The sequence below is a fragment of the Chrysochloris asiatica genome, unplaced genomic scaffold (genome assembly GCF_000296735.1).
Source record: "Chrysochloris asiatica unplaced genomic scaffold, ChrAsi1.0 scaffold00015, whole genome shotgun sequence".
In the NCBI taxonomy this organism is placed as follows: Eukaryota; Metazoa; Chordata; class Mammalia; order Afrosoricida; family Chrysochloridae; genus Chrysochloris; species Chrysochloris asiatica.
The window spans coordinates 18,236,093-18,257,462 of record NW_006408533.1 but is presented as its reverse complement, the minus strand read 5'-3'; the positions used below and the strand labels follow the sequence as shown (position 1 = coordinate 18,257,462).

General features: G+C 43.0%; 1 protein-coding gene across 3 annotated transcripts in view; it reads right to left on the bottom strand.

Moving 5' to 3' along the window:
* Positions 1-370: 370 nt before the first annotated feature.
* FHOD3 (formin homology 2 domain containing 3) overlaps positions 371-21,370 on the bottom strand; it is a 633,930-nt gene continuing 612,930 nt past the window's right edge. For 2 of the 3 annotated variants that reach the window (XM_006835080.1, XM_006835081.1), the window contains 2 exons: positions 14,535-14,696; positions 371-977 (listed from right to left, as the gene is read on the bottom strand). In XM_006835080.1, coding sequence (XP_006835143.1) covers positions 895-977; positions 14,535-14,696 — 245 coding nt within the window. In that variant the 3' untranslated portion in view covers positions 371-894. The remainder of the gene's footprint in view (positions 978-14,534; positions 14,697-21,370) is intronic. The other variant, XM_006835079.1, reaches the window with a different exon arrangement.

The window sequence follows — 21,370 nt, the reverse complement described above, 5'->3', positions numbered from 1 at the left end:
GAATGAGTTTTTGTTGTTGTTTTTCGTAAGTTGTAGAACAATATAGATTTTTATAATGCTACTCTAATTTTTGGTTCGATGACACAGTGGAGCAAAATGAACCACATGGGCTAGGTAATATATATGAGGTTACTACTAACTAGTATGTCCTGCAACAAGGACGAATGCCTAACTAAATGAAGAGTTGTAAAGAGCACATGCGTTGGTGCTATATACTCTATTAGCAAAAACACAACCCAAAGGACCTAAAGGTCATTTGGAGCAAGGGTCTTTCTTCAGAAAACTGAGAAGAGGTTTTGCTGATTCAGAGAAAGACAAGCCTGTGTAGTTGTTTCAGGTCCTACACCCAGGAGAACAAACATTTCTGGTAATGACATTAAACTCTATTTATTTAGTATTTGAAACGTTGGTGTACATTTATGTATTTGTATAAACATTTAGTACAACTAAAATCCACAACTGGTAAACAAGCTGTGCTTTCTTCTGTGTACAATTTTGGCGTTTACATCTGGATGTTTTGGTGTTGTGAATCCCAGTCTGTGAGTCTAGTCAAATTGCCTCATATTAGTATAGTAATGGTGACAGAAGTGATTTGCTCCTTAAAAGGGATGTTTGTTACACAGAAGTAGTGTAAAAGCATTGGAACTACGAAACCAGGTCTCAAGGAAACAAGAGAAACACGGCGACATGATCATGGAAGAGATGATGGGAAGGAGACTCCTAACAGTCCACATCGATGCACATCGGACACAGCAAACCATGGGGAGACACCTAGAAATGAGCATTCCTTTCCATGGTAAATGTACAGCTCCCACCCCCACCCCAACTGGAGCGCTTCCTTCCAGCAAGCGTCTGCACACTCCTCGGGCACATTCTCAGGGCACCCCACAGGTGTCACAGCTGCAACTCCGAGGTGCCAACCAGGCCCAGGGCTCTGGCTTCTTCTGGAGTCAGGCCACTCTTCAGGGTCCTTCGCACTGCAGGTCACCCGCAAAGCACAGTCAAAGGAATGAGAAGAGAACAAGGTATTAGCATTGAGGTCGATGGCAGGCAGTATGTCACCCCACTCCCCTTCCCAGAATCCCAGGGAAGCTCAAGGCTCAAAGACACACTGCACCATCCTGTTGTTGCTGAAGTGCCCTGGTGGGTAAAGCCAGTGGCTATCTGCCAGTGCAGGAAAAGCCTTGAGGCAGCAATAGGCAGGACTGAAGATAGCAAGGACACTGACGTGGAGAGGAGGGGGAGCTGGTAAAGAGGGGAGAAGAGAGGAGAGGACCACCACACAAGGTTTCAAATGGGTGCAAGCTGCATCTAAGCAGCATAAGAAATAATCTAGACAAGTAGTTATAGAGGACAGGAGAGGGCGAGTTCCAATGATGTAAACTACGTAAGATAAGTACGGCAGAGTCAGGGCTCAGCAATCTCCAATAACCCTGCAAATCTGTAGGATGAGCAATGATGCTGTGGTCCCACCCAGGAAGGTGTTAAAAGAACCCAGGGCAAGGGGCAGAAGTCAGGATGTCTCCCCATGGGTGTTCTAGATCTTAGTCTGGACTCATCTAAGGGCCTCCAGAAAGAATTATGACACAGCCAGTGACTCTTTGCAGAGCAGATGCCAAGGAACAAACTGCAGAGATGTGGTGGCTGCTCTCTGCAAAATCCTCCAGCGGGGCCTGTGACCACCTTCACAGGGGCTTACAATCAACAGATGGAGGGACACTCAGATTTAAATAATTTAGAACTGGCTTGTGTTTATAGCTTGGCATGATGATTTCCACCCACTGTTCAATGTTGATCAATTTCAATATCAAAATAAAGTCTGGGTAAGGGTGAGAAGAGAAGTTATTCCTTTCAAGATAAGTCCTTTCATGTGAAAGGTCACTAATCACATATCTCTTCATTTACAAAATGTACTTGGTCTGCTCTGTGTTTCTTTAAAGGTCATACAGAGTTTAGGGCTTCTGTTCTATTTTCTGATGTGTGTTATGAATCCATCATCTTCCATCCTCAATCCTAAATCTGCCACAGTTCCTGATATGAAAAGGGCAGGCTCCAGACCAGACAAGAGTGTGGAGAAAAGAAAGCTCTCCCTTAGTCTCTTGCCAGATCCAGCCCTACTCATGCTCTGTGTGAGCAGGGGGCGAGGGTCTACTGAGGCTTCCCAAAGGCCTCTGCAGGTCACACTCCATGGTCTATGACTCTGTCATCCCCTGGGCAAAAGCTCGCTTAGTCTACAAAAGATCTGAGATCCATGACCATGGGAGAATCAATAGCTGTTAACATCCATTAATAAATGGCTTCTTCTCTCCCCGGGATCAGCAATTTGAATGGGGTCAACATCAATCCTTCCATCAACAGTTTATTTATGGACAACACAGTGTATTGAGCATTTAACTCAAAGAATTGAAACTCTTAAAATGGCTCACAGACATCAAACATGACTTTATTTTATAGCGACACAAGGATCTGTGGTGGATGCTTTCAAATCAAGCTATACACACTACTGTATTTCCAAGCTCATCTGTGGACCCCTGAGCCTTACGTCCGCAGCTGCTCTTGTACTGGCCCACCCCCTCCCCTGTGGGCTCCAGATTGAGCGTCTAACTCATCCAGACAAAGTGCTTGGATCCAAAGTCTTGGCTGGAGGCAGATTGCATTTAACTGAGTAATGGAATTTGTTCTATGGGGCAGCAATAAAAATACTAGTTTATAATAACCTTTTATGTTCTTTAAACGTTCCTTTAAGTATTTGTTTAAGAAAGATAACATTTTAATGGCATAAATAAGATAAAGTATCTGCCAGTCTTGCAAAGGAAGGACTGCTAAGACCTCTGGACCAATATACAAAATACTGCCTGAGGAAGTCCATGAGGCACCATCTGGGTATCTGAAGTTCTGTGAGCTCATTCACAGATGGTAGCATGAAACCTGTCTATGGATGTAGCCTCTGTGTGTTTAAGTACATGTCTTTGCCCAGATGACGAAAGAAGCCTCCACAGAATGGCCGGCATTTTGCCCATGAGGACATCTGAAGATGCTTTTTAACACTCTGCACATTTGCTTTAGTCTTGTGCCTGTAGTATTTGTTTCATTTCAATAACTGAATAAGGAACTTGGCGCCTTAAGCACATGTAATAGTCTCCTAATGGATTTGGGCAGTGGGAGGGCCTGTCTGGGACAAGCTCAGAAAACAGAACAAAACAAAATGCCTGACTCCACAGATAGCTCCGCCCTTATCCTCACAGGCCTTCTAGCAATTTTGATACTATAGACCCCAGAGACTCTCACCACCCACACTGCCTGGGGTCTCTACTGTGGGGAGAGGCCAGTTCAGGTTTCATCCCCTTTTATTTGTCAGATGTGTCCCTAAAAAAGTGGGTATTTGTAGAGAAATCTGTTATGATTATGGAATCCTATTTACTATGGGTCTTTAGGGCAATGTAGATAAACTGTCTTAGAAATATACTAAAGCCTTAGCATAAAGAATCGGAATCCTTCCCTTGTTAAAGAACCAAAACCAAGGCTACTGCCACCAAGTAAATCCTGACTCAAAATGACCCGACGTAGGATTTTAGAGTCTATAAATCTTTACCAGAGCAGAAATCCCCCTTTCTCTCCCGTGATGGATTTGAACTGCTGACCTTGTGGCTAACAGCCCACCGTGTAACACCGCCACACCACCAGGTTCCTTTCTGTGAAAGCTTCAGAGTTAATGCACTTCACCACTTTGACAGAATGTATGGAATGAAGGTGGTAGTTGACATCAGGTTTGTATCTTGATTCAAGTCATACATAAGAAAGAGCCTCTTTGGATGTATGTTCCTCCCTCTGCCTGTCAGTTCATTTGTTTGCGCATTCATTAATTCATTAAATGTTATCTTAGAATGTGCTCTGAGCCAAGGGTTGGGACTACTGCCACAGTGATCACTAAGTTGATCAAGGAGGTCTTGGGGTGCCGGGAGGAGCCGACAGCGCCACGGCTCAAGGAAAAATGCTCAGGGCAGCAGGTCCTGTCTGGACAGGGAGTTGCTCAGTAACTTTCCAGACAGCAAAAAGGGGCTGGGAAACAAGAGACTGAGGGGAAGTAGCAAACAGAGGCTGTCAGGAGATGGAACTGCACAAAATGAACTTCTACAGTGCAAACATGTCTTTCACCAAATACAGGATTCTCCCAAATGTTGGGGGTGAGGGTGGGGGCTGGCTGAGGATCTGATACCATATCTGGGCCCCTCTCTGCTCCCCATTTTGACTTTCTGCTTGAATGCTCTGGCTGCATTGTAGCTGCTTTCCACCCTGTCACACGTGACTGCCTCCCTGCCCCCACAGTGTTTAACAGAGAACAGACTGTGGAAATGTTTATCCCTGTCTGCCTCACGGGTCTTCCACAGACAGCGTGGGTCACTCTGTTGGTACCAGCAGACATTGTGTACCCCAGACATTTGTGACAGCTCTCAGGATGCCACAGTGGTGGCAGGGGGGCCTGACATGGGGGCATCTCTACTGTCATCCTGCAGCCCAGGGGAATCTGAGGACACAGGAAAGCTATGAGTTCCTTTTCTCTCTCATTTTTTAGCATAAGATTGAAAATTAAACAAAGGAGTTCTCAGATGAATGGAATCTGAGAATCACAGCAGTGGTGGTGTTAAATGGCATCAAGTCAGTGCCGACTCATAGCAGCCATGTATAGAATTTCCGAAGCTGTAAATCTATAGGAGCAGAAAGCCCCATCTTTCTCCTGTAGAGCAGCTGGTGGCTCAAACTACCAACAATCTCGTGATTTGAAGGCCAGTGCTTTTCCTACAGAGCCACTGCACTCCTATGACAATGGTAGATGCCATTTCTTCAGAGTTCACTTAGTCTTAAGGAAATCCTATGAGGTGAGTATTGTTATCATCTCTCTTGAGTAAGTGAACAAATGATGGCACCAAGAGATCAAATCACTGGATCAAAAGTACAACCCCAGTAAGTGATTTGAAGCCAGGATGACTGAATCACAGCCCACCCTGGAAAAAGTGTGCCCTGCTAAAGCCTGGCTGGCCATTTTCTGACAACCCTTCATATATTGTTGCAGACCATGCAGACCCGGTCAGGAGTTCGAGGCCCTGTGGGCCCAAATGTTGCAGACCGTACAGGCCGCAGGCGCTGAGGAACAGACTCTAGCCACCTAGCAGACATAGCAAACTGTTTTTCATCTTAGTATTCAGTTAGGTTTATTATTAATTGCATACATGAAGCCCTGATATCCACAGATAAATGTAATATTTTCCTAAAAGTTGAGACTGTAAAATTCCAAAAAGGCAAAGTTCTTCCTTCAGAGAATTCAGTCAAAGTAAATTGGGTGGCTTCCCGGGTCTTTGTTCTAAGGACAAAAGGATTGCCCTCCCTAAAGTGTTTCCAGATGCAGCCCATTCACCTAGGTGGCTGGCTTCTTCCTGCAAACCTGGGCTGGGCAGCCGACACAATGGGACTCCTCCCAATCCTCCTTTTCCTTCCCCCATTTGAGGCTAGGTGCTAAAAGGTATGTTAATTAAGCTTGAGAAACCAAGTTGCAGTCTGTCGTGAGATTCGAATCTGTGAAGTACAATGTAAAGCTGCCTGAATGTCTGGAAAATTACATATGTTAGCTGTACCTTGTCTTAGTCCCACCCAGCTTTGTGTATAGTTCCTCTCCTAAATAAAACGGAGGTGCAGAACGAATCCAGGTACATTACGACTGGCAAGGTGCACGTTACAGCATGCAGGAGGCTCAGTCCAGCATTGCAACCATACTGCCTGTTTAGCCAAGATGTTTACTATGCAAGATATTACGGCCTTCATGGCTGAAATGTTTGCAATGCAGGATCTGCCTGATGCCAGTCCCGCATCCACTCTGGTTTCGGGGTGTCTCTTTGTCTCTCTCTTTGTGTCCTTGTGTGTCTTTCTATATCTTTATCGCCGCCAGATATCCCCACCTCATGAACCAAACATCCGTGTCGAGGCCAGTCCCCGGCAATATATTGATGGGAAATCCATAGAGCTGTCTTCTTACATGACAGAAATCCGTGTGTGCTCTTTCACCTCTGGATTATTGATGATTTTTTTTCTTTTTACATACAATATTAAACATAATTAGAAAATAACTTCTTTTTAACCCCCAAAATTCTAGATTTTGCATTGGTTCCTGGTGTGGCACTGTAAGATAAGCATTGGACTACTAATCACAAATCTATCAGTTCTCTTCAGAAACCATAGAGAGGGTCTCTATGAGTTGGAACTGACTCGATGGCACTTAACATCATCATACTGGGAGTAGTATGTCTAGGATTATAGAGACTAGTTTCATAACTTTATGATGCTTTAAATGTAGTGTCTTGCAGCTAGGAAGTAATTAGCCCTTTGGGAGCCCTGCTGGCACCATGGGTTAGGCACTGGGCTGTGACCCACAGGTTGGTGGTTAAAACCTAAAGCCACTCTACAGGAGAAAGATGAGGCTGCCTGCTTTCATAGAGACTGACAACCTGAGAAACCCCATCTAGGTTTGCCATGAGTTGCATTCGACCGAATGACAGTGGGTTTGGTTTTTAGGTTTTTTTAAAATTGTCTATTCATGTTCTCCTTGTTCTTTGCAGGACCTGTTTCCCGAGTGAAGTCAAAATGGTGGGTCCCATCAAGCTCCTTTTCAACTTAAAAGGCAGGGAATTGTTTTAAGGTATACAATTCTTAATGATTGGATGCGGGACTTCCAGTGAAGTTTGTGTTCTACTTGTTTGTTAATGCCAATTACTTAACCTTCTGTATTATTTTTCCTCTTGCTTTCACCTGACACCATTTTATTCACAGAAATGTTGTTTATTAAAAGTAGATGTTCTCAAGATTGACAGATAGTCTTCAAAGTAATTGAGCTGTACTCTTCAAAAGTGTTAAGGTCATAAAATGTTAATTTCTTAGTTTTAATCAATTGTGCTGTGGTAATACATTAGGGGAAGGTGGATGAACGGTACAAGGCAACTCTTAGTTTTGCAATTTTTCTGTAAGTCGAAAATTCTGAGGTGGTTGATGGTAGCAAGTGAATAATATGGCAGCCCCGAGCAGGGGACTCATTCCTACCAGGCCTGTGTTTCCTGGGCAGGACAGAGAGCCTGGAAAGGAGGGGGTGGGGGGTGGAGAGATGATACTTGGCCACATGAAGCGCCTGTCATAGGTGTTTCATGACCACCTTCTGAGCCGAGTACTACTGCCCACATTGTAGCCAAGAATGTGAAAGGCCACGTCATCTCAAGGGGACCCAGTCTCCATCTCTGTTGTATGGATGGGCAAACTCCCAACTTAGTAGCATTTGAACTTGGTTGCAACCACAATATAGTACTATACGCTCCTGTTGGTAAGGGCTTTTAACTTTCCAAAGTACTCTCAGAGGACTCCTCTGCTTTAGTCTTAGAATAGCTCTGGAAAGCAAGAAGGACAGACTTGACATGGAGGAGGATATACACATCAGTCTCCTTCTTCACTGGTTTGGGAGGTAGCTCTATCTGTAGACTTTTAAACTCTTCCTGCATGTTATGTCTTTCTCCAGAGGCTTCCCTCTGAGCCCTGACTTTCTGACTTCTTCACCTACTAGAGTCCTGGTCAACAGCCAAGACCTGTATACCCTGGGTCTAGTCTAGTCTCCAGCGCCTGGGCGACTTAAGAGTCTGTTTGCAGTTCTGATGGCGCTTGCTCTGGTTTGGGCCTCATCTTCCTCCCCAGTTCTAAAATCACTTCATTATTAACACACACACTCTCCCTTAAAAGTTCTTTTCCTGTATTCATCCAACCAGCCTCTAAGACCCTCCCCCAAAGCATGGCAGAGGCTGCCAATGCCTTCCTCACCTCCTGGCTTTCTTTCCTATTTAAAGAAAAGGTCTTGAAATCACCACAGACTTAACCTAGGCCCAGCTGAATCAGAGAGCCACTGTCAGCTTCATCCTGTTCTGGTTAATATACTCCGGGAGGTCCTAGGGGAGCAGTGATGGTGGCACTCCTCCAAGGGCAGGAACCTTCAAGATGGGTGACTCTTGACCTGAGCTTGAGGAAAAGACTTTTGATTCTTGCTTGAGCTTATTCCGTTCTTCCTGTCTTTGTGTTCTATGAGGGACAGGAGGGGAAGCAGCTCCTTCGGTACATCTCTAATGAGCTCTATGAACAATTTTGGAGTCCTGGAGTGGCACTGTAAGATAATCACTGGACTACTAACCGCAAGGTTGGTGGTTCAAATCCACAAGTTGTTCCTACGAAACCCTATACAGGGTTGCTATGAGCCAGAACCGTCTTGATGGCACTTAACAACAACCACCATTTCAAAAGCCCTGGTGATGTAGTGGGTTATGTATTGGGCTGCTACCCACAAGGTCAACAGTTCAAATCCACCAGCTGCTCTGTGGAAGAAAGATGAGGCTTTCTGCTCCTATAAAGGTTTACAGCCTCGGAAACCCTGTGAGTCTGCCACTATGTGTGAACAATTAGGTGCTGCGCAAACATTAATGGCTTTGCTGTTTACAAGACAAAAGTGTGAGTGAGAAACTTTGGCCCTTTCCTTTAACATCTTATTTTATTCTATTCCAAGGACATTAGTTTAAAGTTGTTGGCCTATTGCCACTGTTACTTCCCCTATAAAAGAATATATAACTGGTTCAGAACAAACAAGGGAAAACTACTTAAAACAAGTGGAGTAAAATTTTTCTTAATACTTACTGGGTAAAATTCCTGAACATTTTCAAGCAACACTTTGGTAAAAAAGAGACAAGAGTACTATGTTGTGTATTGGTCAGCTCTAGCTCTGAATCTAATATTTTGTGAGACAGATATCTTGTTAATCCCTAAAGGACTCTTTAGACTCAATACTTTTTTTTTTTTCCAGGAAATTCTACTTATCAGATAGCTTGGCTACATCCCTCAATATTCTATAAATGAAAGAAAACAAGATTTTAGATACATTAAATAAATGTGAGCTCTGTCACATGCTTTCAAGAAAGACACTGAAGAGGAGATAGTTACGGTATGAGGGGATGAGAGTCAGAATTCCAAATCAGAATTCCGTGTTCCCTTGCCAGCAGTCCCTGGAATCTGGCTTCTGCTCTTCCCACTAAGAAACTGTTCTTGTGAGGTGACCCACTTTCAAATTGTTAATTACCTAGGACACTGGTCAATTATTTGTGGGCCACATCAAAATAATAACCTTGGTAGCACAATGGTTACGTGCTTGGCTGCTAACCAAAAGGTCAATGATTCAAACCTACCAGTCATTCGACAAGCGAAAGATGAGGCAGCCTGTTTCCATAAAGGCTGAGGCTTTGGAAACTTCACAGGGTAGTTGATAAGGCCACCGTCAGTCAGAATTGACTAGATCACATTGGGGTGTTTTTTTTGTTTCTTCATAGAAATATGGCCCTGAGCCCAAAACTTCATAGTCACATCTGAGGCTGGGCTCGGATGCCCCTTAGAGGGGCACGCAGCAGGAAAGGAGATGCCAGTCTTTCTCAGCTCTGACAAGGCCTGGCTCCCCTGGGAAAAGAGGATCCCTACTCCCTGGCTCTGTTCTTTGACAGTCTGGGCTGCTGGCTACATGCAGGCACCTAGCAGAGATCCTGTTCAAAGATGGGTCCAAGAGAGGAAGAAATAGGGGCCCCTGGGCCTCCCCCTGTCCCCAGCCATGAGGGTCTGTCCATGTGAATTCAACTGCAAAGGAAAACACAGATGCCATTCTTTTCCTGAATTGTCTAGAGGATGCCAACATCCAGGAAGCTAAGAGAACAACTGATACCAGGACAAAACTGAAGCACAATAAAAAAGAAAAAAGTACAAAGACAGGAAGTGACTGGCTTACAAGCTTTCAAGAGGGAGCCTAGATCCAGAGGGAGTGGAGGAAGGTAGACTCTACTGAGTAGTATTCGATCTGTCTAGGCGGGGCTGATGAAAGGAGATACGGATGGGTCTCTTGTGATACAATAGTGAATAATTGTTATCAGGACTGACTGTGAGGGTTGGAAATGTAAAGACAGACATTTTGTAGCAAAAGGAGGGGAGTGGTTGACTTTGCAGTCCAGGAGCGGAGGGCCCTGAGACCTTCAAGAGAGAAGAGCGGAGTGCGGGACCTTACCCAGAGAAGCAGTGACACCAGGGATGGAGGCAGAGATGATGGCAGAGTGGGGAGATGGGGTGGCTAGGAACTCTAGGCCTAGAGAGGGAGAGGGGCTGTGTGCTCATGACCAGGGGGACAGGCTTGCAGGGTATACCCTTTGGTTGGTTGATGATGCATGGAGGGGATTGTAACCATGGCAAGGAAACGATATACAATAGGATGAATGTAAAGCTAATGTTCTCCCATGTAAACCATCACATAATTCACAATAAAACATTAAAAAGAAAGAAAGAAAGAAAAGCTGAAAGAAGATAAAGACAAATTTGAAAACAGCTCGGAGAAAGCCCTCCGTCAGTCAGACTCACCAGTTAACTGGCCAATTGAAGGGCACTGATGAGCTCTGGGGTGGGAGAGGAAATAGGCTAGAAGTCAACTGGACCATATGAAATATTTTACTGCATTGACATCCTGGTTGGCATCAGCTAGAAAAGCATCTGAACCGAGCCTGGGGAGCCATGGCTTTGTGATTAAGATGCCCTCTGTGTACTCTAACACACTGTGTATTTCAGCTTTAGCAGGACATCTAACATGTACAGGCCCCGCTACTGGGATCAAACACGCAAGCAGACATTTCATTACCCCCGAGGGTCCTCAAGTGGCTTGCATATGTCATAAATTTCTAGGTTATGTAATGGATTCTGTTTGATTTCCTGCAATAGCTGCACTATTACTGTCTTCAGATAAATGAGTTACAACCAAGTATGTGCGTTATTTACTACCCACATGCCTCATCACCGCCATTTAACAATTAGGTCAAACACAACATTGTTTTAGTCCAAACCACTACTAAACTTCACATTGATTTTACAAATGTTTCCTGGTCCCTCTGACCTCTCGAAAGAATCTGGAGTTTCATCTCTTTATACTGAAAATCAAAGTCTACCTTCCACCGTCTTTAATGTGTGTTGATAGTGCCATTACTAATAAACTAAGCTGTTACAGATAAACACTTGCATACCTGCAGTGCTGTATTGGCTGTAGTAATTGCATCATAGGATAAAATGTGTTTGGCAGAATAAGAAGAATATACGGCTATTTTGAATAATATTGAAATAGAAACAACACTACAGGAAATTAGTTTATGTCAACCACAAAAACAGGCAAAATATCTCTGGCCAGAATGAAAGGGAACATTCATTGTGCGGGAGTTATTCTTCAAAATGACATTGTGTGCCTCTCTAAGAACCTAATTCTCCTCTAGACCAGAGTCACTAACCTATACAGGAAGTGCACCCAGGGCCATGGTCTCATACTGTCTCCCTTTGAACTCTTTCGCAGGGCTGGCACTCTTATGCCACTCCTCTGCCTTGGCCTGATTTCCCTGCCTACTTTTCCCAGCCCCTCCCATGGGTTATTTTTGCACTGATGTTGCGCATTGCAGAGAGACCATGAGTTAACTGGTGTGGAGTTTCTGTCATTTGACTGCCGGTTTATTGAAGTTCCTCGTTATTGGTGGTGTTAAGTGCTGTTGGGTTAGTTTTGGCACATAACAACCCTGTATAAGGTTTCCAAGGAGTGGCTGGTGGATTTGCAGTCCAGTACTTATCCTACAGTGCAACACCAGGACTCTAGACGGCACAAATGGCTACATGCTTGGATACTAACCAGTAGGTTGGTGATTTTAATGCAGCCAGAGGCAGCTCACAAGAAAGATCTTCTTCCAAAAGACTGTTGTTGTTGTTGTCAAGTGCTGTCGAGTTGGTCCTGACCCATAGTGACCCTGTATAGGGTTTCTGAGGAGCAGCTGGTGAACTTGAACAGCTGATCCTTGCAGTTCAAACGGCTTTGCAGTCTGGCGCATTAACCCACAGTGCCACACCAGGACTCCAAAAGATACAGTCACTAAAACTCTGTGGAGTACAGTTCTACTCTGACACACATGGGGTGACCATGAGTTGCATTTTTATTTTTAAATTGAAATAACTAATAGGAGGAAAGCAATAAAGCGTAAGTACTGAAGATTATCTAAAGATTTCAAAAAGTTCTTCGCAAATTTCATAGAAAAAACTACATGTGAAGTAGGTTTCTTATCATGAAAAACAGCAATGTAGGCAAATGAAGAGATGCAAACAGCAAGAGGCCCAACCTTACTAGCGGGCAGGGAATGCACATTAAATCCACAAGGAAATGCTAGTACTATTTTATCCCTTTCAGATAGGCAAGGAGTTCTGGTGTGGTGCTATAGGACAAGCTCTGGACCACAAGGTCAGTTTGTAACTGCAAAGTCAGCAGTTCAGTCACCAGCCACTTCTCATAAACCCTATACAGGTTCTCTATGAGTTAGAACTGACTCTTTGGCATTTAACAACAATAGATAGGTGAAAGTTGACAGTTGCTTCAAGGAGCATCAAGTAAGCTCCAGCATCCAAAAAGGATTAGCTTGCCCACCTTGTTGGACAGTTAGTCAGGATCTAGTCCTGGTGTGGACTCATAGTGTGGCGCTGCAGGATAAGCACTGGACTGCAAACTGCAAGGTTGTAGTTCAAACCCACCAGCTACTCCTTGGAAACCCTATACAGGGTTGCTATGAGCTGGAACCGACTCAACGACATTTAACAACAACACATATGAAGACATACACTGAGGACCCAAAATCCCAAAATTCTACTCCTGGTCTCATAGCCCCAGGCTTCTCCACAGATTCTGAATCAGCTGTCCTAGGAAGGGGCTCATGAATCTGCACTTTCTAACAAGCCTCCAGGAGGCTTGTTACACCATCAGCAGCACATTGTCACACCATCAGCAGCAAGCCTTAGTCAAATTCTTACACGGATGCACCACGCGACATGCAGTGAATGTACAGCAGCAATAGGAAAGTAGCAAAATAGTGTGGGGGACCAGGGGGAGTGTAAACGCCCTTAAGTATTGATATTAGAACCCACAAACATATTCCTGCGGATGTAAAAGGCCTTGGTTTATTGTTTTCCATTTAAAACATGGAAGAAATGTGTTAAAGGCACACACAAAGGAAGGAGAGCCCATCTTTTAATGTCACTAAGCACCTGAGAGGCAGAAGCAGGGCCAGATTTCAGGGCCCCCATCCAAGGTTTTGAAGTAGTGGGCCTTTTAAAGCTCTGGGGAAGACGGTAATACACAGTCACAGTCGAGAACCACAGTTTAAAAGCCTGTTACTCAACATGCAGACCAAGGATTAGCAAGCTCCACCTCATCTGGGAGCTTGTATGAAACAGACTCTGGACCCCACCCAACCTCATGAACAGGAATTGCTTTTCCACAAGCTTTCAGGGGGTTACTGAGAAGCTCACAAGTGCTCTTTTCTTTTCTAGGGGAAAGCCTCCAATCCGAAAGTAAAGCAGAACACATAAAAGAACCAACAACAACCTGGAAACAAGCCATGTCAATGGGTCAAACAGAACCACTTCGGGGGGTGTGTGTGTGGGACCCAACATACACAGTCCAAACCTTAATCACCTCCTGTGTGGATCTTAGAAGGTGGGACAAGCTGGAGTTTCTATATGCTTGAGTTCTTGATGAACTCCTTACGTATTGGGAGTCACTCCCCTTTTACTTTTTTCATAGGGCTCCCTTCTTGTGACAAGCCTTTCCTACTCATCATCTCTTATTCCCAGAGGCAGAGCTGGAGGAGACACATATGCCCCTTTTCTTGAATGACCTCGCATGGCCAAAGTTAGGGGCTGGGCTCACTCCTGAAACACCTGAGAGCTGCAGCTAATGCAGGCAGATGTTAGAAGATTCACAGGAACCGGATTTCTCTATGGAGAATGGTTCCTGTGAGTTGGTACTGCTCCTACAAAGGTAACACCACACCCATCAATTCACTGAGTAGGAGCAAGCAGACTCAGACTAAAAACAATTTTAAACCCCATCAATTTGACTTAGTTGAATCCTCTGTTTGGTAGGAAAAAAGAGAAAGGTCCACTTACACTAACATTAAATAGTTTAAACAACCCAGTAAACATAAGCATCGTTTACTATTCCTGTTATTATTTTTCTTTAAAAAAGAAAACACACCCTCTTTATGTTTTTAAGCAACAGCGTAAACACAGCCTGTGAATCAGGAGAGGGCAGATTCTGATCTGAGTGAGGATAAGAAATACAGTCTCTGGTAAAGCCCTTCTCAATACTCAACAACGGGTGAAACCCCCCACACCAGTGCCATTTAAGGTGCTTCCAGACTTTCCTACGGATAGAGTGTGAATTGAGGAAGCCCAGACAGGGGCTGCAACTCCCCGCCTCCACGATGACTAACAGTGAGACTCAAGCAAGAAAGATTTTGTTGAAGAGTGCAAATGAGAACTCTAGGTAGGCACAGACACTAAGTTGGAACCTGGCCTCTTCCAGGCACATAGAATGAGAAGGCAGGATGACTGCCTCACCACTCCTCCAAGGCACTCACATGATTTCCTGTTGGCCCTGGATCGCTTCCTTTCCCGAGGCACCACTCGCTGACTGGGCACTTGGGTGGCTGACTTGACAATGCGGTCCATGATCTCATCAGCTGCATCATCTGTGACATTAGGTGAGTCATCAATTCCCATAGTCCATGAGCTAGTGGATCCTGAAGAATCAAACAACCAGAGAGTGCCATGAGCTCAGAACTCCCAGAAACACACACTTAGGACCCATCTACCATGTGACATAATGCGTTCTTGTCTCTTATTTCCATCTAATTTTCTGTCCATGTAAGTGTTGAGTCTACCTGGCAGGTCTTTGACTGATGGTTGCCTGAGGGCAGATGACCTGCTGTACACATCACTGATGCCCAGTAATGTAATACATTTGAATAAGAGACTGAGGAATTCATCAAGTCAGTTCTTTCTTGGATGGTGCAAATGGTTAAGCACTTGACTATTAGCCAACATGATGGAGGCTCAAACCAACTCAGAATCAGGCCTGGAGACCTGCTTCTGGAAGGTCTCCTTGAAAATCCTACAGGGCAGTTCTACTCTGTACACATAGGGGCTCCATGATTAGGAATCAACTGGATAGTAACTAGCAACAAGAACATACCGAGTGAACATCAGTGACCCCTAACTTCTCAAGCTAAACAGAAACCATTCCATTTTATAATAAACGCATCTATTTTGGATTATCTAGCCATTTAAAAGTCACCACAGGACTATCCTTTTCAACCAGCAGAGGAGGAGTTCACATAAATTTCTGTTTGGTACATTTACAGGCTCTCTGACCAGAATATTATACATTTGCAAATAACTATATGTGAAGATAGTTTAATTCCAGCATAAAGGCAAGCAAGAAGAAAAGTACCACCAAAACATGGGTTTCCAAGGAATGCTAAACAGATTGTCAATGCGATTTTAATACATCAAGTACTGTGCCTTTGTGACAGATAGACTTCTTAATGAAATCTATTCAATAAGGTGGTAAGTATGCTTCCATTAGAGGAAATATGGAAAAATAAGCTCAAAATTATGAATCGCCTCTACCTACACTTTGTTTTGAAATAAATACACAACTTTAAAAAGTCTGTGAGGACTCTTAAAACTTATAACTATGGAACACAAATACCCAGGAGTCTAAGGTCCCGCCAAAGCTGACGAAGAGACAGCTTTTCCAAGTCACAGGAGAAAAATATGTCAATAAATGCTTATATAAAAATTTTGAGTTCTCCCACACTAATTTTTAAATGCTTTTGGTGCTTACAATTAGCTGGTTGGTAATGAATGAGCAAAAAGCAAATGGGTATTAATGGGAAAACTGGGGACATATCAGTTTAGCAGTTTCTGATTTTCATTGATGTGTGTGTGTGTGTGTGTGTGTGTGTGGTTGAGATTTAACTGCAAATATGTTAATATGACTATAATTAGTCATAATTTCTGCTAGTCAGAGTTGAATGACTGAATTAAATACATAAATAATTTACATTTCCCAAAAGGGGTCCCAGGTGCTCCAATACTTATATGCAGTTGAGACCTGTGGTTATTGAACAATGATGCTGCAATGACAAGGATTTTTTTGGTTGATGATGATGATGCCATTTGAAAAATCTGTTCATTTTTTCCCCTCTAAATTGGAGCATAACTATAGCAGTGACTTATGCAAAAAACAGTAAATTTTACTTTTTCTGCTTAAACCCAAGGGTACTTGATAAATGTGCACGTCGTAAAACCCTTAAGGAAATAGACTCTTCTCAGAAATGAGTTATTTTGAAATTGCTGCTGAGTGTTTCTATACTCTCAAGGTGGCTGAAGTGGTCTAATTGGAAGTAAGGGGCCTCATGTGATACAGCTTTCAGACCTAGACTTTGCAGGTCTTTGAACAAAGTCTCTCCTCAGAGTAGAGCAATCAGTAGCACAGTTGTGTTTTGCCCAGTCATTTCCTGTTTTCCCTTTTACCTATTGATTTATAATTGTGTCCTGTTTTGAAACGCCAAACTATTCTCCCAAAAAACACACATAGTGAAATCAATTGTGTTTGCTCATAATAACATTTTCAGAGCACTGGACCAGAAATTAACGCATCATCTGATCTTCCCACTGAGAATCATTCATATTGTTCACCCTACTCATCCCTAGAGATCAATTCCACTATAATAAGTGGTGTCAGGGGATGCGTAAAACGAACATCTTGTCCAGGATTGTCACACTTAGTTTTGTGAAGACTTTATTACTTCATGGCTCTATTCCTGGCTATGCTTTTATAATCCCCTCTTCCTTTGATTTTTTATCTCAATTACCTGGTTACCAATTAGGCACCTTTTTCCAGGTCATGTAAGCTTCTCTGTTTGGAATCATTCCACCCACATACAGGCATCATAGAGACACACATATAGCCATCAGAGAAACCAATGTCCACTTGGCTCCCTACAGTCTCCCAAGTTGTTAGCAGGGCCTTTATACGCACTAAGCTGTGATGGAGGGAATGAAGTATTCTAAAGTCTCACTTCACTTTATTCTGCCTTCCTTTTTTAAAACACAAACAAACATGGAAATCATAACACTATAGCTTATTTTTTCTTCCTAGTAATCTAGCCTAAAGAAATAGTCTAAAAGGAAAATAATTATTTCAAAATAGATATTACACATTGGCTACCCAAAACGGGGGGGGGGGGGGGTGCTAAAAAGGCAAGAAGTGACTGGCTTACAAACTTTCATGAGGGAGCCTAGATCCAGAGGGTGCAGAGGAACGTAGGATCTCCACTGAGTAGTATCCAGTCTGTCTGGGTGGCTGATGAAAGAAGATGTGGATAGGTCTCTTGTGATACAATAGTGAATAATCGTTATCAGGACTGATTGTGAGGGCTGGAAACATAGAGGTAGATGTTTTGTAGCAAAAGGAGGGGAGTGATTGACTTTGCAGTCTAGAAGCGGAGGTCCTGGGACCACCAAGGGTGAAGAACAGAGAGCAGGACCCAACCCAGAGAAACAGTGATGCCACAGATGGAGGCAGGGATGATGACATGGAGAGATAGAGTAGCTTGGGAATTTAGACCCAGAGAGAGAGAGAGGAGTTGTGTGCTGACGACCAAGGGGCAGGCTTGCAGGGTATACCCTTTGGTTGGTTGATGATGCATGGAGGGGACTGTAACTATGGCAATGAAACGATATACGCTAGGATGAATATAACGCTAATGTTCTCCCATGGAAACTATCACATAATTCACAATAAAACAATTTTTTAAAAAAAGGTGTGTGTGGGGGGGTTAGATTCCCCACTGAATAGTTTTCACCTTGTCTAGATGGGTGAAAAAAGAAATGGGAATAAGATTCCTATAATTCAATAGTGAGTAATTGTTATTATGACTAATTGTGATTGTCACAATTGTAAAGGTAGAAGTTTTGTAACAAAAACTGTGAGTAGTTAATCTCACAGTCCAGAAACAAAGGACCCTAGGACAATCAAGGGAGAACAGCACAAGTGGAATGCGGGACCTTATGCAGAGAAGCAGCAACACCAGAGATGGAGTCAGAGATGGGGACACGGAGATAGAGAGCAGTTGAGGACTCTAGATTCATGGAAAGAGAGAGACTAAGAGCTGGCGGCCAGGAGACAGGCTTGCAGAATGTACCCTTTGGCGTTGTAAATTATTATATATGCCTGAGAGTTTAAGAAAAAAAAGAGAGAGCTAAAATGAATATAGAGAAATAACGTTAACTGATGGTACATGGAGGGGATTATAGCCATTGTAATGAAACACAGTATATGATTTGTTGAATGTAAAACTGATGATCTGCCCTGTAAACTTTCACTCAAATTACAAAAACTTAAAAAAACAAAACAAAATAAAATAGATATGACATTGTTTTAATATAAAAAAGTTTGGCTTCATTTCTGAAAGAGAATTCCCTGCAATTTATCTCCTAAGTTAAGAGTTCTTTCTTTTCGCATTTAAACAAATGTCATTCCATTTCCTTTAGGCTTCCATAGTTGAACAGCGAGGCATTTTTTCTTACAGTTTTTCCCTTACAAGGGAACGTACATTTTCTCTCTGGCTATCTATGACATCTTAACCTTTGCTTTTTTCTATCATTTTATTACGGCTTGCCTTGGTATGGTTATATTTGTTTATTCTGCTGGGGATTTGCTATGTATCTTAACTAACTGGGTAGATACCTTTCACAGCTTTGAGAAACTTCGGCCATTATCTTTTCAAATGGAGCCCTGGTGTGGCACTGTGGGTTCATATGCTGGACTGCAAAGTTGGTTTGAACCGCAAGATCGGCGGTGCAAGCTCACCAGCTGCTCCTTGGAAACCCTATACAGGGTCACTATGGGTCAGAAATGACTTGATGACACACAACAACAAAAAACCTCTTCAAATATTAGTTCTCATTCATCCTGTCTTTCCTCTTCTTCTGTGACTACAATTACACATATGTTAGAGCACTGTCTCTGTCCCAAGTCTCATATATTTTTTTCTATTTCTTTTCATTTTTCTATTCTATTAACCTGACTTTACATTGCTGTGACCCTCGAATTGATTCTGACTCATATGCTTTATTAGGTAGGAGTCCTGGAGTGGTGCTGCAGGATAAGCACAGGGCTGCTAAACTCAAGGTTGGCACTTCAAACCTACCAGATGCTCCTTGGAAACCCTGTACAAGGTCACTATCAGTTAGAACTGACTCGACGGCATTTAACAACACAGTGACCCAACAGGACTGAGTGGGATTGCCCTGCTGGGTTTCCAAGGCTGGAAATCTTTACTACAGCAGACTGCCCCATCTTTCTCCTGCAGAGTTGCTGATGGGTTCAAACCACCACCATTTCAGTTAGCAGCCAAGTGCTTAACCACTGCATCACCAAGGCTCCTTATTCTACTGCTAAATCCATCAAATGAGTTCCTTATTTCAGGCAAATTATTTTATAGCTACAGAATGTGCATCCAAGTCTTTATATACAAGGGTAATCCAAAAACTGTTGTTACTGGGGTTTTAGTACATATATATATTGTTTTATTTCAAATAAAATGTGTTTAACCATGTCTTTTTGATTACTAGATGGCAGCACACAAGTTATCTCAGTGATATACTTACCTTAGTATTACTACTCAGACCCAGTGCCATCAAGCTGATTCTGATTCATAGTGAACCTATATAGGGTTTCTGAGACTATAAATCTTTAAGGGAGCATAGAGCCTCAACTTTCCCTTTCAATGTGGCTGGTGAGTTTGAACTACTGACTTTGCAGTCAGCAGCCCAACGCCTAAACCACAGTGCTACCAGGGCTCCTTTAGTCTCATTTTGTCATTGTTGTTAAGTGCTGTCGAGTCAGTTCCTGTATAGGATTTCCAAGAAGCAGCTGGTGGGTTTGAACTGCCAGCCTTGCAGCTTCCATTCCAGTGCCTATCCGACAGCGCCACACCAAGAGTTCTTAGTCTCTTTGTTGTTGTTAAATGCTGTCGAGTCAGTGCCAACTCATAGCGAGCCTGTATAGGGTTTCCAAGGAGTGCCTGGTGAGTTTAAACCATCAACCTTAAGATTCAAATGGCCTTGTAGTCCTGTGCTTATCCTACAGCACCACACAAGGACTCCATTGTTGTTGTTGTTAAGTGCTGTAGAGCAGTTCCAACCCATAGTGATAAGAGTGCCTTAAATTTTTCTTTAAAGGTCCAATCAAAATAGCAACTTCTGGAAATATCTGCTGGGCCAATTAAATTCAAGGCAGAGAGGTCAGCTCAGAATGTTATGGCAACTGCTTTGGGGAATACAAGGGGTAATCTTGATAGATTTTCTTGATCTATCAATATTATTTATCAGGGCAATCATAAGGGAATTATTTTCCATCACAACAAAGTACTTGCTCATTCTTCAAGGTAGCAAGGGTTATCCTATGAGATTGTCACTGGGAAACTTTACCCCATCCACTCTACAGCCTTAATCTTGTTCTTTCAGCCTCTTTTTGTTCCTCAAACTCAAAGACCATTGAAAAGCAACACAATTTTAGTCTCTTGAGGATGCCAAAACTGCCCTTTTGATGTGGTGTAAATTGAAGCATGCAGAATTCTTCAGGGAAGGGTTGTTTTTGTTACATGCTGTCTAGTCGATTTTGATGCATAATATCCCTGAGAAGCAACTGGTGAGGTTGAACTGCCTACCTTGGCATTTAGCAGTCCAGTGCTTATCCTGCAGCACCACACTAGGGCAGAACCACCTCCAGAAGTGGACAGACCTAGATGGTGATGATGTTGAGAAAGAATAGCTACACTGGATATTGTGGCTTAAAAAAGGTTTCTATGATTTTGAAGCAATACTTTTTGAACTACCCTCCTATACTGTATTTTTATCACATATAATATATGCCTTCTACATTTGTTTGCCAACCACTTTCTCCCTGTCTGGGAGATATTTGTGTAAATACACTATGCTACATGCTTACAAATGGAAGACATGAGGAGGTACAAGAGTTGAACAGAAAATTTCAAAGATCAGCTTGAGAAGATAAAGTCAAATATTACAACAAAATGTGCAAAGATCTGGAATCAGAAAACCAAAAAGGAATAACATGCTCAGCATTTCTCAAGCTGGGGGAAGAAAAAATTCAAGCCTCAACTTTCATTATTGAAAAATTCTCTGGGAAAATTATTGAATGATGCAGAAAGCATCAAAGATGGAAGGAATACACAGTCACTGTACCAAAAGGAAATGGTTGATGTTCAACCATTTCAAGAGGTAGCATATGATCAAGAGCAAATGCTACTGAAGGAGGAAGTCCAAGGTGCATCGAAGGAACTGGCAAAGAACAAGGCACCAGGAATTGATGGAATAAAAA